We start from the raw sequence: 26,028 nt of genomic DNA on the forward strand, positions 1-26,028 counted from the left end.
TGTAATGTCACTGATCGGGGTCCAAATTTAAATAATTGTGTTTACTGAAAGGTCTTGGTACTAGAATCGGGCGTAAGTGGACTAGCCATCTTTGTTTCTCTTTTTGACTACAGTCGCTTTCTCTGAAGCCTCTTGAAATGTTTTTTGGTCTTTTAATATCATTTGAAAGATAATCGGTGAGCTTAGCAAGAGGGTTTCTGGTCTAAACTACATATTCAATTGTATCACCTCTATCCTGTTGGGCTTGTAAACACAAAGAACAGCAGGAGTCGTTTATTCACCACCATCCATTTCAGTTTTTTTTTCAGTGATATTTGTATGTTTAATATAAATCATTTAGCTGTCATCAGGTGGGGGGAGGATGTGCAGTTCGTGGCCACTTACCCTCCTCTTCCTCACTCAGCTGCAGACCATGCTCTCGTGTAGACTCGTGGTCCCTGTGACAACGTAACCTCGTCAACCTTCCCTGTCAGGCAGCGGTTGCTAGGAGGCAGACTCGCTCACTTACTCGCTCCCAGTAAGTAACAGCAGCTAGTTGGCGACAATAGGGGTCTCTGCCGATGAGCCTCACAGAGACGCTCCCATGTTTATCAGCCTGCAGGCGGCGTCAGGTAAGAGGCATTTCTGGCTTCGTCTCAGATCGATGGCATTGCGGTCGCTGTGATTCTTTAAAAGTGAGGCCCACTGCTCAGGTGTGTGCTGTTGCTTCAGTGAGATGTCTTCACATTGTCCTGAGGAAATGTGGCGTCTTCATCTGGGTCATGGTTGTTCCTCGTTTTCTTCCTGCTTCATATGTAAATGACTGCTAGCAGGGAGCAACAAATCTACTGAAAGAACCACATTTTCGTGCTGTTTTTGTGACCCAAATACAAGTCAGTAGAGCTGAAAATGTCATGTAGTGACTCTGTCTTTTTGTGTGGTTGAGTATAGTTTGTCAGATTTGACTACTTCTAGTTTTCTTTTGTAATTTTACCGTCATCTGCAACGTATCCATACCAGCTCAGCAGACTGATCGTAAATGTAAGACTTTATTAGTGTTGTAATTGAATCTGTTTGGCGTCTCTTGAAGAAGGAGGCAGGTGAAGATGGATGGTGGGACGTGGAGTCCATCCGTCAGGGAGTCCACTTTACAGCTGTGCCTGTAATGAAAAGCTCTCAGGCAGCAGACGCTCCGCGGCATAATGAGCAGCTCCACTACAGACTCATCCAGAACAATACAGAAAGCTGCCCGTGGAAAACGAGCCGCCGGCGGAGCGCCACCTCATTGGCCGGGGACCGATGACGGCAGGCGAGCGATTGGCTCGTGGATGCGTAGCAGCTCCGTTGTGACTGGCTGTTGTCACGGCGAAACCAAAGTCCCACCGGAGAGACGGCGTGGATGTGTATTTGTGTACAAAGTGGAGGGAGGGTAGATACATGATGGTGGCAGTACAATGTGTGTGGGTGTGGGTGTGTGTGTGTGTGTGTGTGTGTGTTGTAGACTTTGGGTTTTCATTTAGTTGGAGCAGGGTGTGAAAGCTGGCCTGCTGTGGCTTCATGGGTGTTAATGAAGGGGTTTTAGTCATGACACTTACATTCACAGATCAAGAAGAGCTGACAGTCTGGGCCATGTCTCGTTCCTTTTAGCATTTAAGATAAATCACTTGTTTTGACATTAGTGCTGATAACTAATGTTCGTCCCGCTCGTTCTCGTGTTCGAGTCTTACTGAGAGCATGTCCAAATGCGAGGACCGCATCCTCCGAAGACCGATTACGACATGGCATATCATGAATGAATGAAAATGTTAGTTTACCTGCATAATACCGTGATAGATGTAACCTTCCCATGCCTGTTTCACCTTAAAGGTCTTTTCTTTGTGTGTGGATTGTCGTATCATTTGAAGCTAACTCCGGTCCTGTCTTTTTAAATGCTAATTCTGCGGTGTAAAACCACCGCGTGTAGCTGCTGTGCATGGGGCCTGTGAGTGACTTCCTGTCTGTGTGTGGTGTTTTCCTTTTGAGAAAGCATGAGGTAATGCAGCCAAAAACCCAAACGTGTTTCCGTGAGCTCTTCTCCTTCCCAGGCGTTTAACGCCGATGCATCTGAAAGCTTGAACGTGTCCATCAGAGAAGGGGAAGAAAAAAATAATTTACATTTTGTGACCCCTTTGGTTCCCCCCACGCGCCCGCTGACAGCTGATTAGGTGCTGGGGACGGAGAAAGGAGGCAGAGCATCTGCTGCCGGAGAGAAAACAATCAGCCAGTGGCACTGTGGCCTGTAAGTGGATTTAGTGGCTGGATGGAGGGGGTAACTGGATCGGGGGGCAGTCAAACTGAAAGGGGGGGGAGGGGAGACTGGGCCTGTCTGATCGCCTGGTGGACTGTGTGCGTGTTTGTGATTAGATGGCCCTTTTGTTTTCCTGATGTTTGGTGTTTTTAGGTTTGATGAAGGCGTAAACCGCTTAATCGGACTCGATGGTAATTAGACGGATGGAGACGGCCCTCCAGCTGTAATGCCTGAAAAAGCAATTTAATCAAAATACACAGTGCCTGGTAAAATTACTCATCCATACTCCTTGAAAATGTGCTACAGATTGTCAAACCTTTTCTGCAGCAGGTTGTCTTTAACGACTCTCTCTACTGCAAAGAATGATGCATTCTGATCTGATTCTGATCCAAAACAACCAGTTGCCTTCACAAGTCGTCCAATTAGTAAATTAATATAAAATAAAACAAGTAAAGAAATCTGTGTTGCCCACGGCAACGCTGGAGGTTCTGTTAAGCAAACAGCAATCAGTCAAGATCTCCACCAAATCGGACCTTTGTAGCAGAGGACACCGCCCTGAACACACTGTCTGTCCCCACAGCTGGTCAGACAATATGATGATGAGCTGGAGAAAAGCAACATGCTGGATGCAAAAGATTAGCCAGCTTGGAAGTTTTACCTCCAAGCTGGCTAATCATTTCTAACAAACAGCTGCAGTGGAAAGGGGTAGGTGGAAGCATGCACGTGTGAGGAGTGGTCCAGTCAAAGTACAGACCTGAATCTGATTGGGTATTCTGTGGCAGGACATGACAATTGAGGTTGAGTCGCTTTCTGTCCAAACTGACTTTGAGGGGAAGAGTTATTGTATTACATAAGATTCAGTTTATAGAAATGTTACATTAGGCTTTCTTGCTCTTCCACTCAACAATTCAACACAACTTTATGTTCTTCTGTCATACAGAATCATAATTACTGGAAATTGTTGATCGAATGGGACAAAATCCTAAAAACCTGTTGGGTTATGAAGTGTTGTTCGGTGGATTCCTTTACAAAACAAAAAATGAAGCTGACATCTTTCAGAGTTTGTCTAATATCTCTGAGATCTGTGCGGTTGTGTGTAAGCATGTGTTAAGTTTAATATTTAAAACTTTACGTGCAGTTTGCAAACGTAAAAACTGACCTTTATGGTCTCCAGCAGGTTTGATGGTCTGCTGTCTTTATGTCTCTCTCTACTGCAAAGAATGACGCACTCTGATCTGTATTTACCTGAATCGAGTGTGTGTGTGGGTGTGTGTGTGTGTGTTGAATGCGGTCAGACTTTGTGGTGAAGCTTAAAAGGAAGTTTAAAGAGCTCAGTGTGTCTGTTAGTCGACTTTAGAGACGGTTGGTGCAGAAAATAAACCTGCTCAGATAAGCGAACATTGCGCCGACTTTGCCTCCTGGAGAAATGTTCTCATGCCGCGCCTCCTCGTGCCGAATGCAACGTCGCTTTTTCCTCCTCTTTTCTGCTTTACACGGTCAAACGGACTTCCTCTTAATTTCACACTTGCCTGCAAGCATGATTTATTAATAGCAACACCGAAACAACACAACAACGGCGTCCGTGTCTTGTTTCCCGGCGCGTGGCCCTCAGGCTCATCCTCTTGATGCGGTTGGTCTAGCGGAGGCATTCGTGGGACTAAATGAAGTGTACCTAATCCAGTGTCATTGATATCTCTACTAACACACACACTCACACACACACACACTGCTCATGTCCTCCCTCAGGGCCTGTGCGTTGGCATGGCGCTGGTGCAGACTTCTCCTGATCTTTAAAATGTCATCATGCATCTATAAATATATAAAATACCCTGATGAGGAATAGCTGCTGGTCGCAATGGCTTGTTGTTATGAAAAGGGCAGCATAAAGAAAGACCGCAGAGTAATTTTAAACCCCCACACCCCCCAAAAAAAATTTTTTAGGAGAACATAGTCAGCAGGCGATTTTTATGGGGGACAAAAAAGAATGAGCAAAACAAAAGTAAACTTGGCTTTGGGATTTGTAAGATCGACTTTAGTCTGGATGCTGAGCCGCGAGTTTGTCACGGTTTCTGTTTCCGAGATCTAATCCTCGGAGGATTCAGCTCTTTCCGTTTGATGGCCCTATCTAATCTGTGCAGGATTGGACTCGGAGGGCAGAGGAGGATGATGGAGCCGGGGCTGTTGCCATGGCAGCACACACAGAGACTCGGGATAATCGTTGGGAATCAGAAGGAGGGGAGAAAAATAGTGTTTGAAGTGTTTCTGTTTCCTGCTGAATGAACATTTCATTGGTTGAGAGCTGATGTCTGGAGCTCTATGTTTTTGAGGATAACAATAAAGACTATTGTAAATGTGAATCTAAAGAAGCTGTTCAAGGCAAAAAGATAAAACCGAGAAAAATGCAAAGATAAACTTAAATTATAGACGTGGACAATGGAGATGAAACGAAACACCAGAAGGTGGAAGTTCAACCAGATATTTGTGGCTTTTTGAACAAGTTTCAATCTGAATTGACCAATTTAAATCTTAAATTAAAAAAAATGTTTGCATTTTCATAGTTAACACTAATCTTGCTGAAGGGAAGATCCACAACACTAATCAAAGTTTTCTCCGTTTTCCCTCCAAGGTTACATCATGCGCCATCGTAGAACTAAGATGCTAAAATATTTGCAAGATGTTAAGAGGTTAACATCTTAGCAGTAAGACTTTTTAAATTTTTGCTCTTGAGGATACAGACGAGCAGCATGAATTACAATAATTCATGCTGGTGGATTGTATGCTTTCCTAGCGCTAGCCTGTAGCGTGTCATGTAGCACTGCATGTCTGCATTTCAGCTTCCCAAGCTGCGTTCTCTTGAGGATAATTTCGATATATACTCTACACAAAAAAGACTCCAAGATATTGGCTTCTGTTGCTCTGTTTGGTGTAATGTCCTCATGATGGCCTGTGTTTTAAAAGAAAATGTTTCTGTCCACGAGCGAACAAAGACATTTTCGGTTTGAACTTGTTTCCAGTGAATTGAAACGTGTTTGAATGTGAACACGGTGAAGTGGAGATGATGCAGTCTGTGTCCTGGGGAAAAGCTTTTCAGGATCACTGGTCTGTCTGTCTGTCTGTCTGTCTGTCTGGAGCATGATTACTTCTCATCCCCTTTAGCTTGTTCCAGGATCACTTTGTGACCGTTTCTCTGTCTTTAGAGTCGGGTTTTATGAAGAAGATCTTTTCGGGTGAAGGGTGTTGGTCGGTATGTATTGATCACTGTCCTCTGTTGGTCTTTCGTGGACCTGTAGGCGTTGCTAAGCTCCTCGTGCCATACTGGAGAATCAATCAAGCTATGTAGCCCTTGGAGTAGTTTATTACCACTCTTCAATTGAAACCGTCCCTGAAACGTCTCTGCTTGCTCTGTCCTTGGACAGAGTGTCCAGAGATCCTCCAGGTAATGCTGCGTCCCATCCTGTCGGTTCAGGCGCTCAGGTTTCCAAGGTTTTAATATTTAACACACAGGAAGGTGGAGAAGTTTAAGTAGAGGCTGCTCTGCATGTGTAAGCAGACTGAACGATGTGAAATGATGGCAGAGAGAGGCTTGCAGCTGAAAAGCCCAAGGTGGAAGTGAAAGTGACCACACTGCGGCGTTTCGCCCTTTGTTTCCTACAGTTTCATATTTCGCCATAATAAAAGAGGACCTAGAAATCATCTTCCTCTTTCTCTAATTGGAGACTCATTTCCTTTTGGATTCCAGGGTGAAAGGGAGCTGTGCTGATGTGGCCACCTGAAAATGAGAAGTCAGATGGATTTCTACTATGAGTAGCAGGGTGGAAATGCTGGATTTTCTCTAAAATACTTACTACGGCAGTGGGTGGTTGAAACAATTTAGGCATCTCTAAAGGTCTTAGTAACCCTTCCACAACTTCACCAGGTGATCAATTTGACCCAATGAAACATGTCATTTTTCAATTCTCTGAGGGTCAGTTCACAGCAGCCCTGTTTAGTCCACTTTAATCTAACTCCAGTTCGTTTGCTGAGAAAGATGTCCGGTTCATTTGTGAACGTGACCTCGGTCTGGATTAGGTTGGCATTCACATGTGGAAGGCATATGTGATTGCCAAGCGGACGGGAGACTGCTTCAAGAAGTAAGAAGTGGACTATTTCGCAGGGCATTCTGGGTAAACACAACCAAAACAAATGTGTGTAAACGGTGCTAGCAAGAGAAATGACTCGCTGTGTTTTATCCTTGAGAAAAAGAAAAATTCTACAACTGCTAAAATTTGACACTACTCCATTTTTGTTTTACATTTTGTGAAGAAGAAAGTTGCAGTCATGCCTTCTTCTGAGGTTTTCGTGTCATTTCTTTCTGTGGTTGTGGGTGCAGCGCCACCGCAGGCTGGAGGTGAACATGTGCTTCAAAGGGTTTGACTCGTTTTGCATATTACATTGTGAAAGTGAACCATAGCAGCTGAAAATGTCAGAAATATTAAAATTTTGGTTCTCAATCGAACACAGTAAGAAGCAGACCAAAACGTCATAAGAGGTGGTCACTGAACTTGTCGCATGGTCGTAGATGTTCGTGCCCTTCCACTTGTGAGGCTGTAAGGAGGGTTGGTGAAAGCTCAGACATCTTGTGGAGGTCTGAACATTTCATCACTGTAATGTTTGCACCCCCTCTCTCCTCCCCTCCTTTCACAAACATGAACTCTGCCTCAGGTTGGATTAAGGCCCAGACAACAATAATACTAAACACAGGATGTAGAAATTCCTCCAGTCTTACAATGGATGCTTTGGACTTTTTTCACCAGACATATATATAGACTCTTTATATGGTCAGGATTTTTTTAGTGTGTGGTTATTATTAAAAGTCGACTTTTTGGAGCTTTCTACCACGTTGTCACCAAAACACAACCCAGAGTGTTGCTTTCATTCATGCATGTTTGAGGAACCCTTAAATCTCCCATAGTAACCGTTCAGCCATTGCTCATGACTCCACAGAACACGCCTCTTCTGCACAGCTCCTCTAGACTCGCAGCAGCAATTAGCAAACACCTGGTGGAACTGCCCAGACAATCAGGTTCATTAAAAATGTCTTGATTGCATATGTTTTAAACACAAGAGAAAGAAAATACACTTTCTCCTCCTGAATTCAGGCAAAAAGCCCTTTAGTGATGTTATTTTCTTGCTCACTTTGAGATTATTTGTGATAAAAGCCGCTATGGAAATCCTAAAGAAACCAGAGCCTTGCATTATAAAACAATTAGTGTCTCCAGTTTTACAGAAGGAGGTCGTTCCCTCCCACTCTGCTGCAGGATCCAGCTCTTCACGCCATCGTCTCACCACTTTGTGAGTTTAAGGCAGCCTTTGTTCAAAAGACAAATTAAGCATTGGGTAAGATAATAATGACCAGTCTTTAACTCTTCTTGTGTTAAGTAGTGATCAGGGACAATAGAAGCCTGGAAAGGAAATTGTGTAGGGAAAAAAAAGTCCAGTCCTTTAAAAACTCTTCAATGGATGTTCAATAGTTGTGAAATGAGCAACACCATAAAATTCAGAATACCTTCTACTTACCATCACATTCCAGACACCTGACTGTTCCAAAGATGTCTCTTCGTCCTTCATTTCCTTTTACTGTCTTGTGTCTTTCTCTGTAAGTGTGATGATCGGTGTCCACTTTCAATGCAGATCTCTTCATTTGGAAATCGTTTTGCGCTGACTTCAGTAGCGTTGGGCGACGTGGTCTTAAACTTTTATTGCTAAATTTTGTGATACTAATGTGGTAAGTATAAAAGTGATGACAAGAAATGTTTATTACTTATATTTCAGGTAACTACTGCTGTGACGGCAGGACACAGCAGTTGTAGCCCCTCACAAGTATTACAAACCAACTTCCAGAAAACTGCAAAACAGCTGAAACTCTGATTTCCTTTGAATCAAGGCTCAAAAACCCACCTTTAATCAACATATTTGCAATAATTTTTCCTTCCCAGTTATGGCATAAAAAAAGACCACTAACCTTCAGAGACACATAAAGGCAATTACAAAATCAGCCTTCTGTCTCCTGAAGAACATTTCCAGGATTGATGTCTTGGCAAGACCTGTGTGTTTAGCTGTGATCATCTGAATGTCATACTGATCAATAATCATTAATCAACATGATCACTGCAACAATGTCCTAAAGTTGGACAGTCCTCATTGAATAACCAATCAATACAAAAACGTTTTGGCTGTTTTTAACCATTAATTGGACTACAATGACTCAAAATGTTTGTCATGATGAGAAATATTTTGCGATATACTATATGATAAATGTCAACCCCGACAGTGAATCGCCTCTTTTCATGTGTTTTTACACACCAATATGTGGGTGAGCACCATCAAACAGATCCTTTGCATTAGCTGCTGACCTAATTTCATTGCAAGGCATGCCAGGAGGTTGACCCGGAGCCATGATGGAGGCCGTGCAGAGAGGAACGGCTCAGGTCGAGCAATTAGTTTTACCTGCCGCGTGTGCACTCAGGCCTGCTGTGCTCCGGTCGCAAATAATTTATTCGGCAGACTTCACAAACTCCCGGATCAGGACGGTTTGCGGTCTCCACGTTCGTGTCGTGACACGTTCTATTATTTTTCCGCACGAGGCTTTATTAAAGCCAGACTTTCTTCGCTTTGATCTGGCCCCAAAAAATTCCACGTTTATTAGGGAGCAGAAATTATGCATGAGGAAGTGTCTGGTCACAGGCGATGCGCCGCCTGAGCCTTTCTTGTATTACTGGAAAGCAAAGGAAGGAGGAGGACAGGGCGGAGAGGAGAATGATGCCATTTGTAGTCGTTTGTCGAGTTAAAACGGCGTGAAGTCAGCAATAAAGAACCACACACACTTTTGTTCTTTAACTGGCAAATGATCTTCTGCAGGGGAAATGAAACATCAGCGGTTATGTGAGCATTTCTTTATTGGAAAATACAAAATATATGAACACCAAATGTGGACAACAGTCAGGCTATCTTATTGATTGTGGTTTGACAGAGCCGGAGCCCAGTGCTGCAAAACAGACGGGAAGTAGAGGTGAAACGGGGAGGAATCAATGTGGATGATGGAGCCATTAGTGATGTGTGACCCGTTGAAGTTAAATGGGTTTTTGTTGCATTGTTTTGGAGAGCGTGACATGTCGATTTCTGCTCATGGTTCCTTTAACATGTCAGACTCGACTGCGTTTGTGTGTGCCTCTCGTTTCTCTCTGTGTTATTTAATTAGGTCTTGACCACAGTTCTTTTGCTGTGGATGCTCCCTTACAGCTGAAGCTGTGAAAGAGCATTTCTGGTTCTGATGCTTGTCCAAAATAAATCTGCTGCAAACGCTCTCAGAGGAGTTCTGTTGTTTTCTCTTAACCTACATTGACATATAATGTGGAGTGTGCAATTTGTGGTGCTCACAAGAACATCATTTCAAACTACTGTAACCGCTGGCACTAAGCAAAAGAGTATTTGCCGCTCATCTAGACATAAGTGGTAAGAAACGCTACAGCTTGGGCATTGATATTATTTGTATAGTTTTGAATGTCATACTGATTTCAAATTATTCCAATTTTAAACTAAAAGAACAACTTTAGCACAAAACAATCTGGCTTCCTGTTATCTGTCGGAAGTCTTGCTCTCGGTTTGACTGTGGAGCAAAATGCTAAAAATATTTCAACATCGGCGTGGTTTGCTTTCACACTGCTCTGTGTCAAATGATCCAAACTATTTGAAAAACCAGTTCCCCTCCTCACCTGTGGAGGCGCTGCATCAACCACTACTGAAGGAAAGGACATTGAAACCTCAGAAGATGACACTGAGTACAACTTCCTTCTCCATAAAATGCAAATGAAAATGGAGTTATGTCAGATTTTAGTGCTTGTAGGATTTCTCTTTTGTCCTTTGCAAAAAAAACCAAGATCCATTTCCCCAGCTGATGCAAGACGCCCATGTTTGTTTTGGTTGTATTTACCCAGAATGCTGTGTTCTGTGGTCTTCTTCCTGCTTTTGGAGTAGTCTTCAGTCTGCTTGGCATTCACATGTGCATTTGAACCGCATCAGATTTTACTTCAATCGAACAGGAGTCTGGATCTGTAGGTGGACCAGAGTTGATTTTTTATTTTTGGTCCGTGTCAGAGTTAGATCAAAGGAAACTAAACATGGCTGGTGTGAACTTATCCTCAAAGTAGATGAGAACGTGCCTCATGAAGATGACGCAGTTTTACCTGAGAGAACCCGCTGTACATCCTGGCCTCATTCAGACAAAACTTCCACACTGAAGTGTTTTTGTTAATGCTATTCCTGTGTGGGCATGGTGTGCTTATTGATCAGAAAACAATTTAGATCTTTTAGATTATAGATTTTGGTGAAAATTGTGCCACGGCCAATCCCGTTGGTCCGAGTCACCTTTTCTAGATGGTCTAACTTTAAATACTGACCGTAAGGTAAAAAAGATATTGAGTAGCAAGACTTTAAATCACTAATATGATGCTAAAGAAATTGTGTGAAGTTCTTTACAACTTCTTGTTGAATTTTCACTCAAACATTTGCCTTTGTAAGAATCCATTGTGGTATTTTTTAGATTCTCTGATAACCTCGTCAACCTTTCTCAGGAGGTTTCTGCTGTCTCGCTACCTAAGCTAGCAAGCTAAGTCGACTTGTTCCCTTTGCTGGCACACACAGGCTCAGATCGATAACGTCTCAGTGTTCGTCTTCAGAGTCATCTGTGTCTCATGAGGGTTGGTTGTCTGCAAAAAACGGGGAAAAAGCCCAGGAGATAATAATTGTAAACATTTTTCTGTAACAATGTTGGTTTGCTTTTAACAGCTTCTGGATCTAAATCTGTTCCTGGAAATCGCATGAAGGAAATAAAAGAGCCCGAAATGAACAGATGGATCACATCAAGCAAATTCTGTGATTCTTCCTCCACTAATGGATTCCACTTAGCTTGTAACCATGGCAGCAGAGATGCTGAGTTGATTTCTGGTTATAGTGAAGAGGAGGAGAAGAGGGGTGTGTGTTCTCAATCAATATCTGCGGTGGATAGCTCAGATGCTCCCGTGTTCAAAGTGTGTGTGTGCTGTGCTAGAGGGAGAGAGAAAAGGGTTGAGGTGATGTCAACCCTCTGGAGAAGTGGGGATGACGTCAGTACAAAGGATGGAGGAGAGACGTTGTGCCATACACACACACCCACTCTCTTCTTTTGGGACTTCTTGGGTGCACTCTGTTGGAGCACACTTGGATCTGTCTGATTATTTATGTGGGTAATGGAGTCCAGAAATTCAATTTCATAACCAGTTAAAGTTTGTCAATCAGTGATTGATTGACAAGCCATATTTTTCAGTGCAGATCAGAACCAATGCTGAAAAATATGGTTTTTCCCTTTGTTCCTTGAAAGCATCATCAACAGATCCAATATTTACAGATCGCCCTCAACAGGTTGATCGGCGAACATTGTATTTGTAATGTTTATCTCTCTAATTAAGACTAAATGAATGCTGAGTTTGTATCTATTACAGTCCAAAGAGATAAAATCTATAAATCCTTTGTCCTCTATATGTTGTGCGAAAATGCAAAGAAAATCAAAGATTGGCATCGTTCAGTTCCAAGAAGAATGTTAATTTTCCCTTTTTGTCTTCGTCAAGATAACTTGATGTTAGTGAGGCTACTTAACCTACGTAACCCCCGTGAAACCTTTTCATAACACACGTCTATAATGGGGAAAGCTTTGTAGCTTTCAAATGTCTTTTATTTCAGCGTGTGAACGTTGCGAATGTAAATCGGTATTTTCAAATGTTCTAGAGAAACATGACTTCAAAGCTTGAAAGCTGTCTAAAGAACAACTAAAACTCAAAATTTCCTTGTATGAAAGATCGGAATTAGACATTCCACTCAGAAAGTGAGGTGGTTACAGTCACGAAAACACTTGCTTTGTCACAAAAAAGATCTTGTTGAGTCCTTGTGTTTTGGCTTAATAATTTCAGAGTATTACTCTTTTTTTTTTCACCCTATTTTTGCTTGCACAAAAGCAAAAATAAGCATTCCTCTTCCAAATTCCGACTGAAATCATCACTCAGGCTGCTAAGGTTTATCCTCCAGCCCAAAAGGTGGCGATAATGTTCTTGTTTTCTCAAAACTAAACAACAAAATCATGGAATGATTTCTTCTTAACAGGAATTTGACGCAGATTTCTTTTTCTCAAAACAAGCGTCTTATTTTCTCTCCTCGTTTTGTGGTCTGACTTGCAGGCTTCCTGTGTTTGGCGCCCCCTTGTGAACGGGAGTTTGATTTTATCGGTCGGAGCGCGCGGTCTGAGCTGCATGGTATCGTCCACTGAAAATCCCAGCAGAAGTGATGCCACACAGGGGTGATTGTGAAGCGAACTGGGAACCGTGATGTGACCTTTATGCCGTTTTCACCTCCTGCTTCCTCTTAGACGAGGTATTGACTTTGTCCCAAAAGCCAACTCTTTTATACCTGGACAGTTCAGTTTGGATCAAAATGCCAAAATGAACAAAGACTGTGGAGTCTGGATTTTGTTGATGTTTTTCTTTAAGCAGTTTTTAAGCATTTTAACTTGTCTCTTACACACACCTATATATCGACTGCACTCTGTGACTCAACACTTTGTGTGTGTACGCGGCTTTTTGGCAGCTGTTTGTGTCAGTGTGGGCTTAGTTTCTTGAGCTGTGGTGCCCCGCTGGAATTCAGGGACACACACACACACACACACCACACACACACACACACACACACACACGCACACACACACACACACACACACACACACACACACACCACACACACACACACACACACACAGACACAAGGAATTTATTATTGAGCTTGTTCATTTCAACTTTCGAAGGAAACTTGGCTGAAAGCGTCTACTTATTTATTAAGCCAGGTCTGAAGGCTAAATCTTTATTTGTGGCTCTTTAAGGTGGGGTGACAAACAGTTTTGCTGACTTTTCCCATCTTGGCTCCCACTGTTACCTTCAATAGAAACCTGGCACAGACATCCCATTGTCTGCTCAGCAGGGAGCAACAACAACAACAGAAAAGAAGACTTAAGATGTAGATTTATGCTTGAAACATCCTGACAGGGTCTAGAAATCTTGGGTTGAGCGGCGGACTAAATGCTTAGGAGGAGGAGAACTTTCCGACGATCCGAAGTATGAAATGTCCCTCCTGTGAGGGAGACGCGCTCTGACGGCCCCGGGTGGGACGCAGTCGCGGCGCATCAGCTGCTGGTGCAGAGGCCGGGAGAGATTCTTCTCCCTCCGTCGGCGTTCACCTCTACGCTGGCGGGGGGAAAGCTACGGTGGCTCACACAAATTTCTGACCTTGCAGATGTCGGCCTAAGAAGCGCAGAACAAGAACTATTTGTAGCATGAAAAGAACGAATCTGTTGCTATTTACTGCCGACTGGAAAATGGGTTGCACGGCGTTTTCACACCCCTTCACTATTTTCTGTTTTTTTCTTTCTTTCTTTAAACACCTGTGATGCTACAACCCAAAACGGCATTATGTTAAAGTCCAGGTTATTTGTATAGAACATTGCAGCAACAAGGCAGTTCAAAGTGTTTCATATCATAAGAATATAACACAGGGGGCGCTGTGATGGCGCACGGGTTGAGCACAACCCGCGTATGGAGGCCTCAGTCCTTGACGCGGCCGTCGCAGGTTCGATTCCCGGCCTGGCTACTATTGCTGCATGTCTTCCCCCTTCTCTCATTACCCACTTTCTTGTCAATTCACTGTCAAATAAAGGCCACTGGAGCCCAAAAAAATACAGTAACTAATTGCATCCGACTGAATGCGACATTCAAATACAAAAATACAATGAATACAAATGACATAAAAAAATACAAATGACATAAAAAAAATGCTTGCAGTTCCTGGGTATGCTGATATGACAAGCAGTGGGTTGGTCCAATTTTCCAAAAAAAAGATTTTTTTACATTTAACACTGTTGACTTTCTAAATCCCGGTTCTGCCATGACACCGGTAATCAGTCCATGCCTCGCCAGGCTCCTCCTAACAAATTACAGTTGTTCTTACACTGAATAGTAGACTGGATATTTCTCCAACATCTGTTTTAAAGGCTCTTGTTGCCACTTAAAAACAAATAAATGAGTTCATTACTGTAATTCGGCCCCTAATGGATATTTGCAACCACGCTGAAGAATGATGCATCATTAAGGAGATGGGGTTGTGGTTTTCTGACAGTATAATGGAAAAGTTTACGCGTAAAACTTTTTCTTTTTATGGAGCAGAAGACGGTAGATGGTTGTTTAACGTCGTCTGCGTTCGGACATATTTCTACTCTTTACTTTGTCAGTCAGAACTCCTTTCTATAAATGGTCTACATTCGGAAAGACTTCTGCACTTTTCCACCTCTGGACCGACATCTGTGAAGACCCGCGAGAGAGAGAGACCGAGAGCTGAACCCATCCAGCGCTTAGCTGAGCGGCACGCCCTCGTTCGTTGACATGTTCTCCACGCTTTTGTTCTCTCCTCACACAAAGAGGACGAGCTCATCAGGTTTAAACCTTATCTTAACGCGCTCTCAGCACTTTGAGTTTGACCGCTAAAACAAAAATGTTTGGCGTCCTCCTCACTGACGGCAGATTATTTAGGAAGACAACGTTTTTGTCTCCGCAAAAACGTTGCCTGCAAAAGTGGGATTTGTGACCACCTGATATTGATGAGACCCCGATTATCAGGATTAGTTATAAAATCCTGATTAAGGTTCTTTTAAACTGATCATATGTTTTCCTTTCATTTGGTAGGGCGCTTTCTTATCGAGTCGCTTGAGGATGTTTCTTCAGATGCAGAATGTGTTGCAGGTTGGAGACTTGGTTGAGAATTTGACGTCATCTGCATAGTGAGGCACTGCAGCAACATTATTTCCCATTGCCATCGGTGTTCCTATGTATTTGGAACATAGGACGCACACAGCAGCATGGCAGTAGTATTAGCTTCAAGTATTGTCAAACCGTTTTTGCTTAGGATGGTTTGGAACAAGTCCTGCTTGAGCGGGAAATAAACTGCAATTTGTTTCCTTCTAGATGATTCATTTTACACCCAAACATAACGAAGGAATCAGCTGGTTGTAGATATTCTCACTTCTAGTCCGTCAGTACTTTAGAAATTGTGAAATACCAATAATCGTGGGTGTCTTTTTCTACTTTAATGCAGTACTTCAAGAACCTCATACCAGGATGTCCTGGACTTAAAAGTCTTTAATCCTCTAAGTCTTAAACAGAGCGCTGTCTTGTTCTTTCATAGGATTTTTCTGTTCGGTTTAGACAAAAGTTTGAGTCGCATGCAGACATCTTCCTTACGTTCTGCGACCACTGACTAGCTGCTAATATGCCCTTGCTAGCGAGGTAGCTCTAAATTTTGTTTTTTTTTTCCCGTCTGTCGTGGGTAAATCTAATTTCATCTCCAGATGACTGGACGACATTCGTCTTCTCCTCTGGCTCAGTTGTTGCCGACCTGCACGATGTCCCACGTGTTCTGCGCTAAAAAAGCTTTCCATTAATACATAAAATACGCAGTTTTCACTTGTACATTTCTGTTGTGAAACTGGTTTTGAGTTTCATCCATAACAGTCTTAAATTTGAGTTGGGAAAACATTTCCGTTTGACATAAATCTGTTCTTCCATAGAGAAGTGTTTGACAGATTACAGTAAGCCCTGACTCACTGCCAGCTACAGGCTTTTGCGCCACCGTCTGTGTCTGTCATTCGTTTTTATCTGGAAAACTGAGCCATTTGCTTTCAGCTGCTGGTGACAGGAAGGCACGAGAGTGGTAGTCATAAGAAGCAGTTTTCCAGCATAATGACTTGCTTGGTTAGAGAGAAGGCTGAGCTCAGGAAGACCGCAAAAATCAGAAGAGGAACCGCGAGGAAGAGGCTGGAGCAGCTTAGCTTCGTCACCGAACGGTTAAAGATTCACTATTATGTAAAATCAACTTTTTTAACTTTACGTCATGTTAAAATGTTATTCCTTCATCAAAAACATACGTGGAGTGTTGCTTTGGTTCTTTCATGCTTGTTTCAGAGATCCTTAAATCGCCCACGGCAACCATTCGTTGTAAAGTCTCACAAAGTGCCGTCTGTTTCCACAGAGCTTCTCCTTGGAGCTGCGGTCTCAAACCGAGCTTCAGCCTCGTAGAACAGCCCTCCTCCTCCTGCTCCTTCAGACTAGTCAGCAGCAATTAGCAAATGCCTGGTGGAACTGAAAAGCTTTGTGATGACGTGCTGATGATGGTCAGAAAGAGCATTAGCTTCTTAACGAGAAACATGCTCAAATACAAGGCTTCAAATCGTAAAGTCAAGTGTCTTTCAAGTTATGTTTGGTATATAGAGCATTTTCATTACAACTAAAGGTGCTGAAATTGCACAAAGTGCCTGGAAAATACATAATACCACCATATTTTCTGTTTGTCATGTGAACATGGATCTGTTTGAGTTTAAATATCTGTAACTTTGTTGCTATATTCGATTTGCTTGAGTTCTAATTATAATAGTTAAATTGCAAACTTGTATTAATTACGGTTTTGTACAAAGGAAAAAAAATCTAGGTATGCATTAAAAGAGAGCTCCGCACAGCCGATCTAAATCATGGATGAATTCAGAGACTCCCAGTTAGGAAAATGACTGTAAGAAAGCGGTCACCGGACGCCGAAGAAGCCCTGAGGCGCTGATTTGAAACAACAGATCGGATTGCTCTTTGCCAGTTGGATGGAGAGGACATTCTCAGAGATGATGATGCAAAGAAGGATTTTGCACAAAATCAGGAAAATTATGGACAACTCTGACCATTCTCTTCATGAGAGCGTCTTTAGTCAGAGGCCTCTGCAACTTCACTGTAATACACACTGCTACAAGATTACAATCTACAATGACTTAAGCATTTTGAATTAATATGAGTTACATTTAATTTCCATTTGGGTATTTTTGAATTGAGTTGCAATGCTGACTGTACTTCCATAGCTCAGTAGAGAGTGATGGCATCCATTATTTTGAGCCTGTCTCTCTTCTCCAGTCAGTCTTTCGCTGCTCAGCTCATTTCTATCTCTGATCACACTTCACCTCTTTACCCCCCTCCTCTCCTTTGCTGTCTGGTGTTGGTGAGCCGCTGCAGACTGCTGTAGGTGGTCAGGATTCCTCCAGACAGCAGGAGGGAGAGGAGGATCTGTCTGGAGCATTCAAAGGAAGACTGGCTGCCTTTCTTTCCGTCGTTGATGGACTAAAATGGTTAAGAACTGTACTTTTAGATGTCACTGAAGCAACATGTTCATGTTCAACACATGTTAAAGGAGGAACAGATCTGAGATGTGGAATATGCAACGTGATAATTTGGACTGTTGAGATAAAGAGTACGCCTACTTAGAGAGGCAAGGCAAGGATGCGCTGCGGGTCGCAGCAATTATAACACCTTGTAAAAACGTGTGGAAAGGCTTGAAATAAATTCATGTTTTGCTGCATCATGATGCACTAATGGGATTATCAGTAAAGCAGACGACTGACGATTAGTGGTCTCGTTTACTGTTACACAAGTAAACGAGACCACTAAGTTAGACGCATTGCACTGTGTCAAACGAACCAAACACAAAGAAAAATCTGTTCCCTCCCCTCGCCTGTGGTGGCGCTGCACCAAGAACCACGGAAAAGAAACAACAAAAACCCCCAGAGGAAGAAGTGGTTTGCGTCAGAATTCAATTGTTCACGCCTCTCCAAACGAATTGAACTTTCCGTGCAAATGGAGTTTAAATAAAGCGGACTAAACAGGGCTGGTGTGAATGCATATCCTCAGGGTTCCCAATAAAAAGCAATGTAAACATTAGTAACAGTGAAAATATGATTCAGTATTAGCCTAGCTACAGGTAGATCTCTCTCAGTACCAAGCTGACGACCTCTTGACTCTGACGCTGTTCTCTTGCTTCATTTGGAGATCGGTCATTGAAACCAGGCTGTGTGTGTGCGTGTTTGTGAGAGTGTGTGTGTGAGTAAAAGAGTGACAGAATAAAGAGCTGTGCTCACTATCGGCGGGGAAGTTGTGAATTAAACCATTGTCCTCTCATTGTTAACTCTCTTGTGCTGGAGGTGGCAGCTGTTAATCTCGGCACAATTATCACAGGGCCATGAACACACACACACACACACACACACACACACACACACACACACACACACACACACACACACACACACACACACACACACACACACACACACACACACACACACACACTCCCAGTCTGATAAACTGTGGTCATCCACCTTTAACTTCATTAACCAGCCACTGCCTTTGGCAGTTTTGAATAGCTATCAGCTCTTGTCTTTGTCTTTGACTCTGTCAGGTGTTTCTCTTGTGCGGCGTTAAAGGCAGCGGCTTCAAATCGGCCGTTCAGTCGGCCCACTCTGTCAAAATGCCACGACTTTACAAACTCTCCTGTGACTCAAAGTAACAGGAATGTCTGAAGCTATTGGGATTTGAATGGATGTATGACAAGTCTGCTTTCGTTTTCCTGAAGTTTCTCAATGTTGAAATGTGTATCATATAAAAAAATCACTAATGATCAAACTGACAGAAGAAGTTTCTGGGTTTTTTTTCTTTTTCTGACGCACGTGATTGTCTGGGGTTGAGGGATGTGTTGGAGATGTTAAAGGGCCTCGTCTTGCCTTCAAACTGGCTACTTATTGCTGAAATTCAAAATAAAAGCCTGTGAACAGCCATTAAAGTCCGGTATGATCATCAGCTCCAGGTTTTCCTGCCACAACCCCTGAAATGGTCCAACTAGACAAGCAGGAGCCAGTTTTATACTGGGAAAAGAACAGGAGATTTATGTTTTTCAAAATAAAGTACATTTAAGCATTTCATTAAATTAAAATTCAAGTCAAACTCTTATAAGAGCACAATCATAGGCCATATAAATGCATATATATTATATGCTTTACCTTGTTTTAACATGAAAGTCATATTTATTCTGAAGCTGTGGAGCATTTATTTTGTTGTGCCACATTTGCTCAGAGCACCAATCTGTAATATTTTTGTCAACTGAAACGTATTTAAGGTCTGAGATGTTACAATTAAAATTTTAATTTAAAGGTGTCTGAATTTAGAAATTAAATAAGGTCATTGGTAAAAGCAATGTTGACCTCTATTGATAGGCATACGTAATTTTTTTTTTTTTTTAGTAAAACAAAAAAACTATATTCAATATCACATACTTATATTTTATGATCCCAGAAACAATCAAAAGTTGTTTGTTTAGACTGTCTCTGTGCTACACAAAGGAGATTTTGAAGAGAACCGAAGAGGTGAAAGGTCATACCTGTGTTAACGTTATGCCGCCATGTTTTTAACCTTCATTCTGTCTCTGTCCCGTTGCCTGTCTCCTCCAGGTGGGATGTCCTGAGTCAGCCCTCCGGTCCCAGAGAGCAGTTTGCCGATGGGACCCGCTGCTCCACCATGAGCTTACAAGATGGCGGCTGCAGCTACGCCAGCAGCGCCAACCTGGCCACCATTACAGGCAGCATGCGGCGGCGCCTGGAGGACCAGGAGTTCACCCTGCGCGTCTATCCGGGCTCGCTGGCCGAGGGCACCATCTACTGCCCGGTTGCCGCCCGCAAAAACACCACCGCCGCCGAGGCCATCGAGTGCCTCATCGAGCGCCTGCGCCTGGACCGCACCAAGTGCTACGTGTTGGCCGAGGTGAAGGAGTTCGGTGGGGAGGAATGGATCCTCAACCCGGGAGACTGCCCGGTTCAGCGCATGATGCTGTGGCCGAGGACCGCCCTGGAGAACCGCAGCGGCCTCGGCAGTGGCGAGGACTATCGCTTCCTGCTGCGAGAGAAGAACCTGGACGGGTCTATCCACTACGGCGGTAGCTTGCAAATGTGGCTGCGGGTGACGGAGGAGAGGCGGCGCATGGTGGAACGGGGTTTCCTACCCCAGCCCACCGGGAACGACCCGCCGTCCGACCTGTGCGCTCTCCCGGAGCTGACTGAGCGCGCCCTGCTGGAGAGTCTGCGTGCCCGCTTCAGACAGGAGAAGATCTACACTTATGTTGGGAGTATTCTTATAGTGATCAACCCTTTCCAGTTCTTGCCGATCTACAACCCGAAGTACGTCAAACTGTACGACAACCACACGCTGGGGAAGCTGGAGCCACACATTTATGCCGTGGCGGACGTGGCGTACCACGCCATGTTGCAGCGACGAAAAAACCAGTGCATCGTGATCTCCGGCGAAAGCGGATCGGGCAAAACGCAGAGCACCAACTTCCTCATCCATCACCTGACCGCGCTCAGCCAAAAGGGGTTCGCAAGTGGCGTGGAGCAGATCATCCTGGGAGCAGGACCTGTTTTGGAGGTATGAATCTTACTTAAAACGGGTTCATGAACAAACCAATGCTGGTTTCCACCCGGTTTGTTCTCAATAAATTAATCTTTGTATGGCAGGAGATTTTCTTGACACATGGAGACATGAAAACATTTCTGAAAAACGTTCAGAGAGATTATGTCTACTGATGATTGTGGCGGTTTGAGTGCTTTGTCGTGCTTGTGTCATTTTCATTTATTCATTTTCCTTGTAGTTTAGTTTGAGGTCCTCAAATTTGCACAAACGTCTCGAGGGTCTGAGGTTTGTGAGTTTTAAGACAAGATTGAACAAGTGACTGAAACTTTATAGATTCTTAGTTATCTGTATTTGTGGGCACATTTGCGTAATAGAAAACCAGAGCAAAAATAATAGTAGGTCCAAAAGGACAACCAAAAGTGTTTTCAGATGGTTTGGAACTTTTTTTTAGATCCAGAGAGTATAGATGACTCTACCGTTTGCCCTAGTTGTTGTCCCTACACTTCAAGATTTTTATTTTTGCCAAAGTAGCATCCAGTTAGTCTTGTTTTGCTACTTGTCTTTTGGTTTCTTGTAATTGTCTGATCATAATTTCACCTGTCATCTGAAGTGTCATTGCTGGACACACCTTATTGCCTCTTTACAGTAGCCTTTTAGCCATTGGTGTCCAGTTTCCCGCCTTGGGGCCTGTGTGTTGCATATTTCAGCGAAGCCCTTCCTCTGACACAGCTGATTCAAATGACTGATGGAAAGCTGAGGTAATTCAAAGTCAGCACAAGCCTGGTAATGACCCATAAATTTGACTTGGGTTCTTTGAACCAGGGAAGCCTCTGAAAGGTGCAGGACATGGATCCTTAAGGTGTAGCGATACGTCATGCTGCGTACATGACAAGATGAGATGTTAGCAATATGTTTGTAAAAACTGAGTAAGTTTAAGTAGCTGATCTTGCGTAATAAATCTCAGAATACTTCCTTTGTGAGTCAACAGGGTCAATGACCAGCCCAACAAGATACCCTACTAGCTAACTGTCACTACAGCTGGGCAAATCAAGAACTATTTCTCTTCTTACTTTAAAATGAGAAGGGAGTATTGAGTTTGAAGCATACATTGTTGTATTTATAGCTTTTACATCTTTTCCAGTGTTGCATGTCTGGCTTCTGCTTTTTTTTTTGCATTTACACTGATGGTACAGAAACAATCCAGCAGTGACACAATGATGTTACTAAATTATTGCGACGTTGCTAAGTGCCGCAATAAGCAAGACACAAGAGAAATATGAAACTTTAACATCAGGGCAAAAGTAGCTGACTGAGCAGAACTCTGTGAATCCACACCCTTGATCCCAATTCCACGGCCGTTTTCAGAATGCAAACTCATCAGAAGCAACATTTGTACAACAAAGTTTTGGCAGGACTTCGGTTTCCCAGCTTCCATGCATAGAGCAGCCCTTCCTGCCCCACTCAGCTCCTTCAGACTAGCCAGCAGCAATTAGCAACCACCTGGTGAGAATCTGCTGAGCTCATTATCTCAGTGCAGCGCTGGTAAAAACGTTAAAGGGTTAATAGAGGAGCCATGTTGTGATGACTTACTGAAGGTGGAGCTTCAGAAAGACCAGGAGTTTTTAAAGAGACAGAAACTCAATTTCAAGATGTAATGTATAACTTCTTTATTATAAAATCCTAATTTTTATAACAACTAAAGGTATCACACTTACTTGCTTGTGCTATATAAACACATACTACCACTCCTTTAACCTTCTACAAAGCAAACATAAATTGTAGCATTGTAGCACTTAAAGCTGCAATTGGTAACTTTAAAAAAAGTATACTTTTGTGTATTTGTTAAAACTGCCACTTTGTTCTGACAATATAATATGAGACAGATGATCTGTGAAAAAAAATCCAGCATTTCTCCCTCCTTCCCGTGTTCCTACTGCCATCTGCAGAAATGCACAGCTTCTAGTCAGAAACAACCAATCACAGCCAGGATGCATTATGTGGCTATTTGTAGAAAACTCTATAAGGAGTGACAAAATTTTTCCCTAGCTCATGATGCAAAGCATGAAAAGCAGATTATAAAACCTTCTCCCTGAAACTGAAATGCAGACAGTAGACCATGTGAGGCTTCGCGACGTAGAACTGTTCTATTTTTACTACGTGACCTAGAAATGCTTTCCAGATTCTGCATTGAGGGGGAAAAACAAAACAAGTGGTATGCACCGCTAATCCACTCTGGATTATAAATCAACAATGGATTATGGATTATGGATTTTCATTTGGAATTTCATGTTTTGGTGAAGGTCTGTTGAAGGTCTACATGTTCCCTTCATCCCAGCAGAAGCGGCTCTTTGGACCTCCTGACGGTTTGTTTGCGTCCCTCTGTGGCTCCTGTATTTCCTGTCGGGACGCTCGGCTCGGGCATGTCATGCCGACACCCAGCTGTGTGCGTCGCCTCCCCTGTGAGGCCCTCGGCGCCGATTGGTCTAAAAGTCGGATGAACTGCAGTCTGTGTTACGTGATGTACATTTCGTCACAATGACAGATGGTTTGCCTTACACAAGTGTGAGCCAACTGATGTTTTAGCCACATAGCTGCGTTTGAACCAAGGCATAATGCAGGCACAGTCGTAATGTTTTTTTTTTTTTTTTTTTTGTGGGTAGATTGAGTACCTGTCGGAAGTTAAACGCCGGAGGCGACAAACTGCCAGGCTTATTTTCATGAAAACACAGATAACAGGAACTAGGCTCTGCTTAGAGCTGTGGGTGGGAGCATGACTGAGTCCCAGGTAATCACTTCCCCACCAGTCACCTGTTGGACCAAAATGTGAGTTACATGGCCAAAATGAAAAAAACAAAAAAATAAAACCCACTGCAAAGAGCGGTTTGGTAAACATCAAAACAAACAAAAAAATAATCCTGCAAGCACAACATGGCTAGATGAGAACAAAAAAATAAGGACAATTTTGCTTGGAATAAAAATAAAAAAATCCAAATTTCAGAGCATCTAAGACTACAGGTTGAAATGTGAGACTCGACCTGCATTAGAAATGATCAAAGAGCCTGACACAGCACTGGTTGTCTTTTTTTTTTCTTTTTTTTTTTCCAAGCAGTCTAATTAGGATGTCAGTCTGTAACAAAAATTTTCATGGTCATATGTAGTGAGCAACAGGGAGACTGGTTTATATACAAGCGCCTCGAGCAAAAATAGGAATTTTAACAATATCTGTGATGTATTTTTTTAACACCAAAAATACATAAAAATAAGGACTTTTAAGAAAACACGAAATTAAAATATTTTGACTGCAAGGAACTCGTTTTCTCCGATAAACTATTGTAATGTTGTGATGCTAACACACAGTGGGTGACAACATGGTTGACTTTACCTTTTGGGAAGCCTCTTTAGCGTCGGCTGAGCTCATTTTTATCCTTCGTACAACCATAAACAGAGACGTGAGTCAGCACAAAGCCAGAAAGAGAAAGTTTAATAAGAAGGCGAGTTAGCGCTAACACGTTTGATTCTGGTTAATGAGTTAGGAAGACGCCTCATTTCCTGAGGAAACTACAACCTACCGGACCAACATGTTGCTAATTCAAGAGCAGGTTTTAGTGGTTTTTAACAAGAGCTGTGCTATTTGGTGCTGCAACCGTTTAAAAAAAAAAGGTAAAGCTGGAACTCCTATGAATTCCCGGTTCGTCTCTGTTTGTGCAGAGAAGAAATGCGGGATGAGCTCACAAAGAATCACATCTCTGGGGGTAAAATGGGTCTCATTTAGCACGGGTACAAAACTGCTGAAGTGAACCAGCTGGATTCTTGGTTTTCCATCAGTTGTAATGGTAATTACTGAATGGCTTGTTTCTGTCAGACGACGCTGCTGAAGCTTTGTGGGAGTTTGCTCTTCAGCCTCCGGCAGCCAGGCTGAAAATATGAGGTCACCAGGCCTTATTAGATCCAATTCAAATGAATCCCAGATGAAGTATTAAAACTCTGGCCCCTTTGGTAGCTCCATTATGTCGAGTAATAGCAGAACTGTTAAAAGCTACTTTTTTTTTTTAATGCTCTCAAACAGTTTATGTTGTGTTTACGGTTACCACACAATGTAATATTTTGCCTGAGTTTGGTGGAGAGACAAAGAACGTTGCCGAACAGATGAACGCAAAACTCTCAAAACGAACTCACTGGCTGTCAAGTTGATTGTTTTGGGTTTGTATTTTTTATCCCTTAATACTTGAAAAAAAGGGAAGACTGCTTTGACATTGTTTTCAGCTGTTCGTCATTTCAACTGTACTTTTATCAAGGAAGGAGTCTCGGCTGAAAAAGAAAACATATTTCAGGAGGAGTAATGTCTCGCTGGCAGGCCCGGCTGTGGTCGGGCTTCGGTTTGGGAACATTTGTATAAGAGCCTGTAAACTCAGATAAGTCATTCTTTTTGGATTCACTTAAGAAGCTTACTGCCTACCGGATAAATCAATGGGGGGAGGGAGGTGGATCCCTCACATGAGTGAAATATTATTTTTTAAACCGTGTACTTTAGAAATGCTTCTTAAATCAAAGCTTCCTGCGTTGGATTGACATAATTAAAAATGAATTAAGCGGCACTGCGGGGCGCGCCGCTCGGCATCCTGCTAGCGCTGCTTTTCTCTGTTCAAGGCCTTGAAATGTTTTTTTTTTTTTTCTTTGCGCTTGAGGCCTAAACAAAAAACTGATCTTTGGTTTTGGGATGAAAATGTAAGAAATTTATGTAGTGAAAACATGATGCAAAGCTTTTCTTTGCTTTTGCAGTCTCTCTGGAGTTTCGTTTTGGTGTTTTCAGCCGTTTGTTGAAACCGCTGGTTAGTTTTCACATTAAATGATTGATCGACAGACATGAATCAGCGATATGGATCTATGCATTTATTGCCATATTTTGCGGTGCTACTGTGATAATAGCACTGCAAAATATTGACATGACTGAAAGGCATCATGAAATCGGTCTATTGTTAATTATTGATTAGTTTTATGTTTTAAACATCTGAATCACTGTTAGACTCGTGGCGTGACTTTTCCTGTTTTATCCACAGTTGTCTCTCTGTGCCGTCTTTTAAATTAATTTTTATTTTTTTAAGCAATCATAAGGCACGATTGTGAAACCTGAAACTGCTGCTGCCAAGTTACTCAACAGGTTGTTGCTAGATAACCAAAGAATGAGTGAGTTAGTTGATGTCACCAGCCTAGCTTAGCTCACCGTGAGGTCGAGCAGCTAAAGCCTTTCCTCTGCCTGCATCTCCCAGAATGCTGACTGGGAGTTCAGTCAATATTTTGAATATTGAATACTCCATCTATCTGATGTTGACATTGATCATGTGTCTATATATAATGTATTATTGATTTATTGTCCGGTTTCAGGCTCCAGTA

At 42.7% G+C, this 26,028-nt stretch overlaps 1 protein-coding gene across 7 annotated transcripts in view; it reads left to right on the forward strand.

Moving 5' to 3' along the window:
- The window catches only part of LOC129367124 (unconventional myosin-IXAa-like), a 121,329-nt gene that overhangs the window by 9,659 nt on the left and 85,642 nt on the right, over positions 1-26,028 (forward strand). For all 7 annotated transcript variants that reach the window (XM_055041406.1, XM_055041432.1, XM_055041414.1 and 4 more), the window contains exon 2: positions 19,683-20,652. In XM_055041406.1, the coding sequence (XP_054897381.1) occupies positions 19,750-20,652 (903 nt within the window). In that variant the 5' untranslated portion in view covers positions 19,683-19,749. The remainder of the gene's footprint in view (positions 1-19,682; positions 20,653-26,028) is intronic.

The sequence above is a fragment of the Poeciliopsis prolifica genome, unplaced genomic scaffold (assembly GCF_027474105.1).
Source record: "Poeciliopsis prolifica strain line A6 unplaced genomic scaffold, Auburn_PproV2 SCAFFOLD001, whole genome shotgun sequence".
NCBI lineage: Eukaryota > Metazoa > Chordata > Actinopteri > Cyprinodontiformes > Poeciliidae > Poeciliopsis > Poeciliopsis prolifica.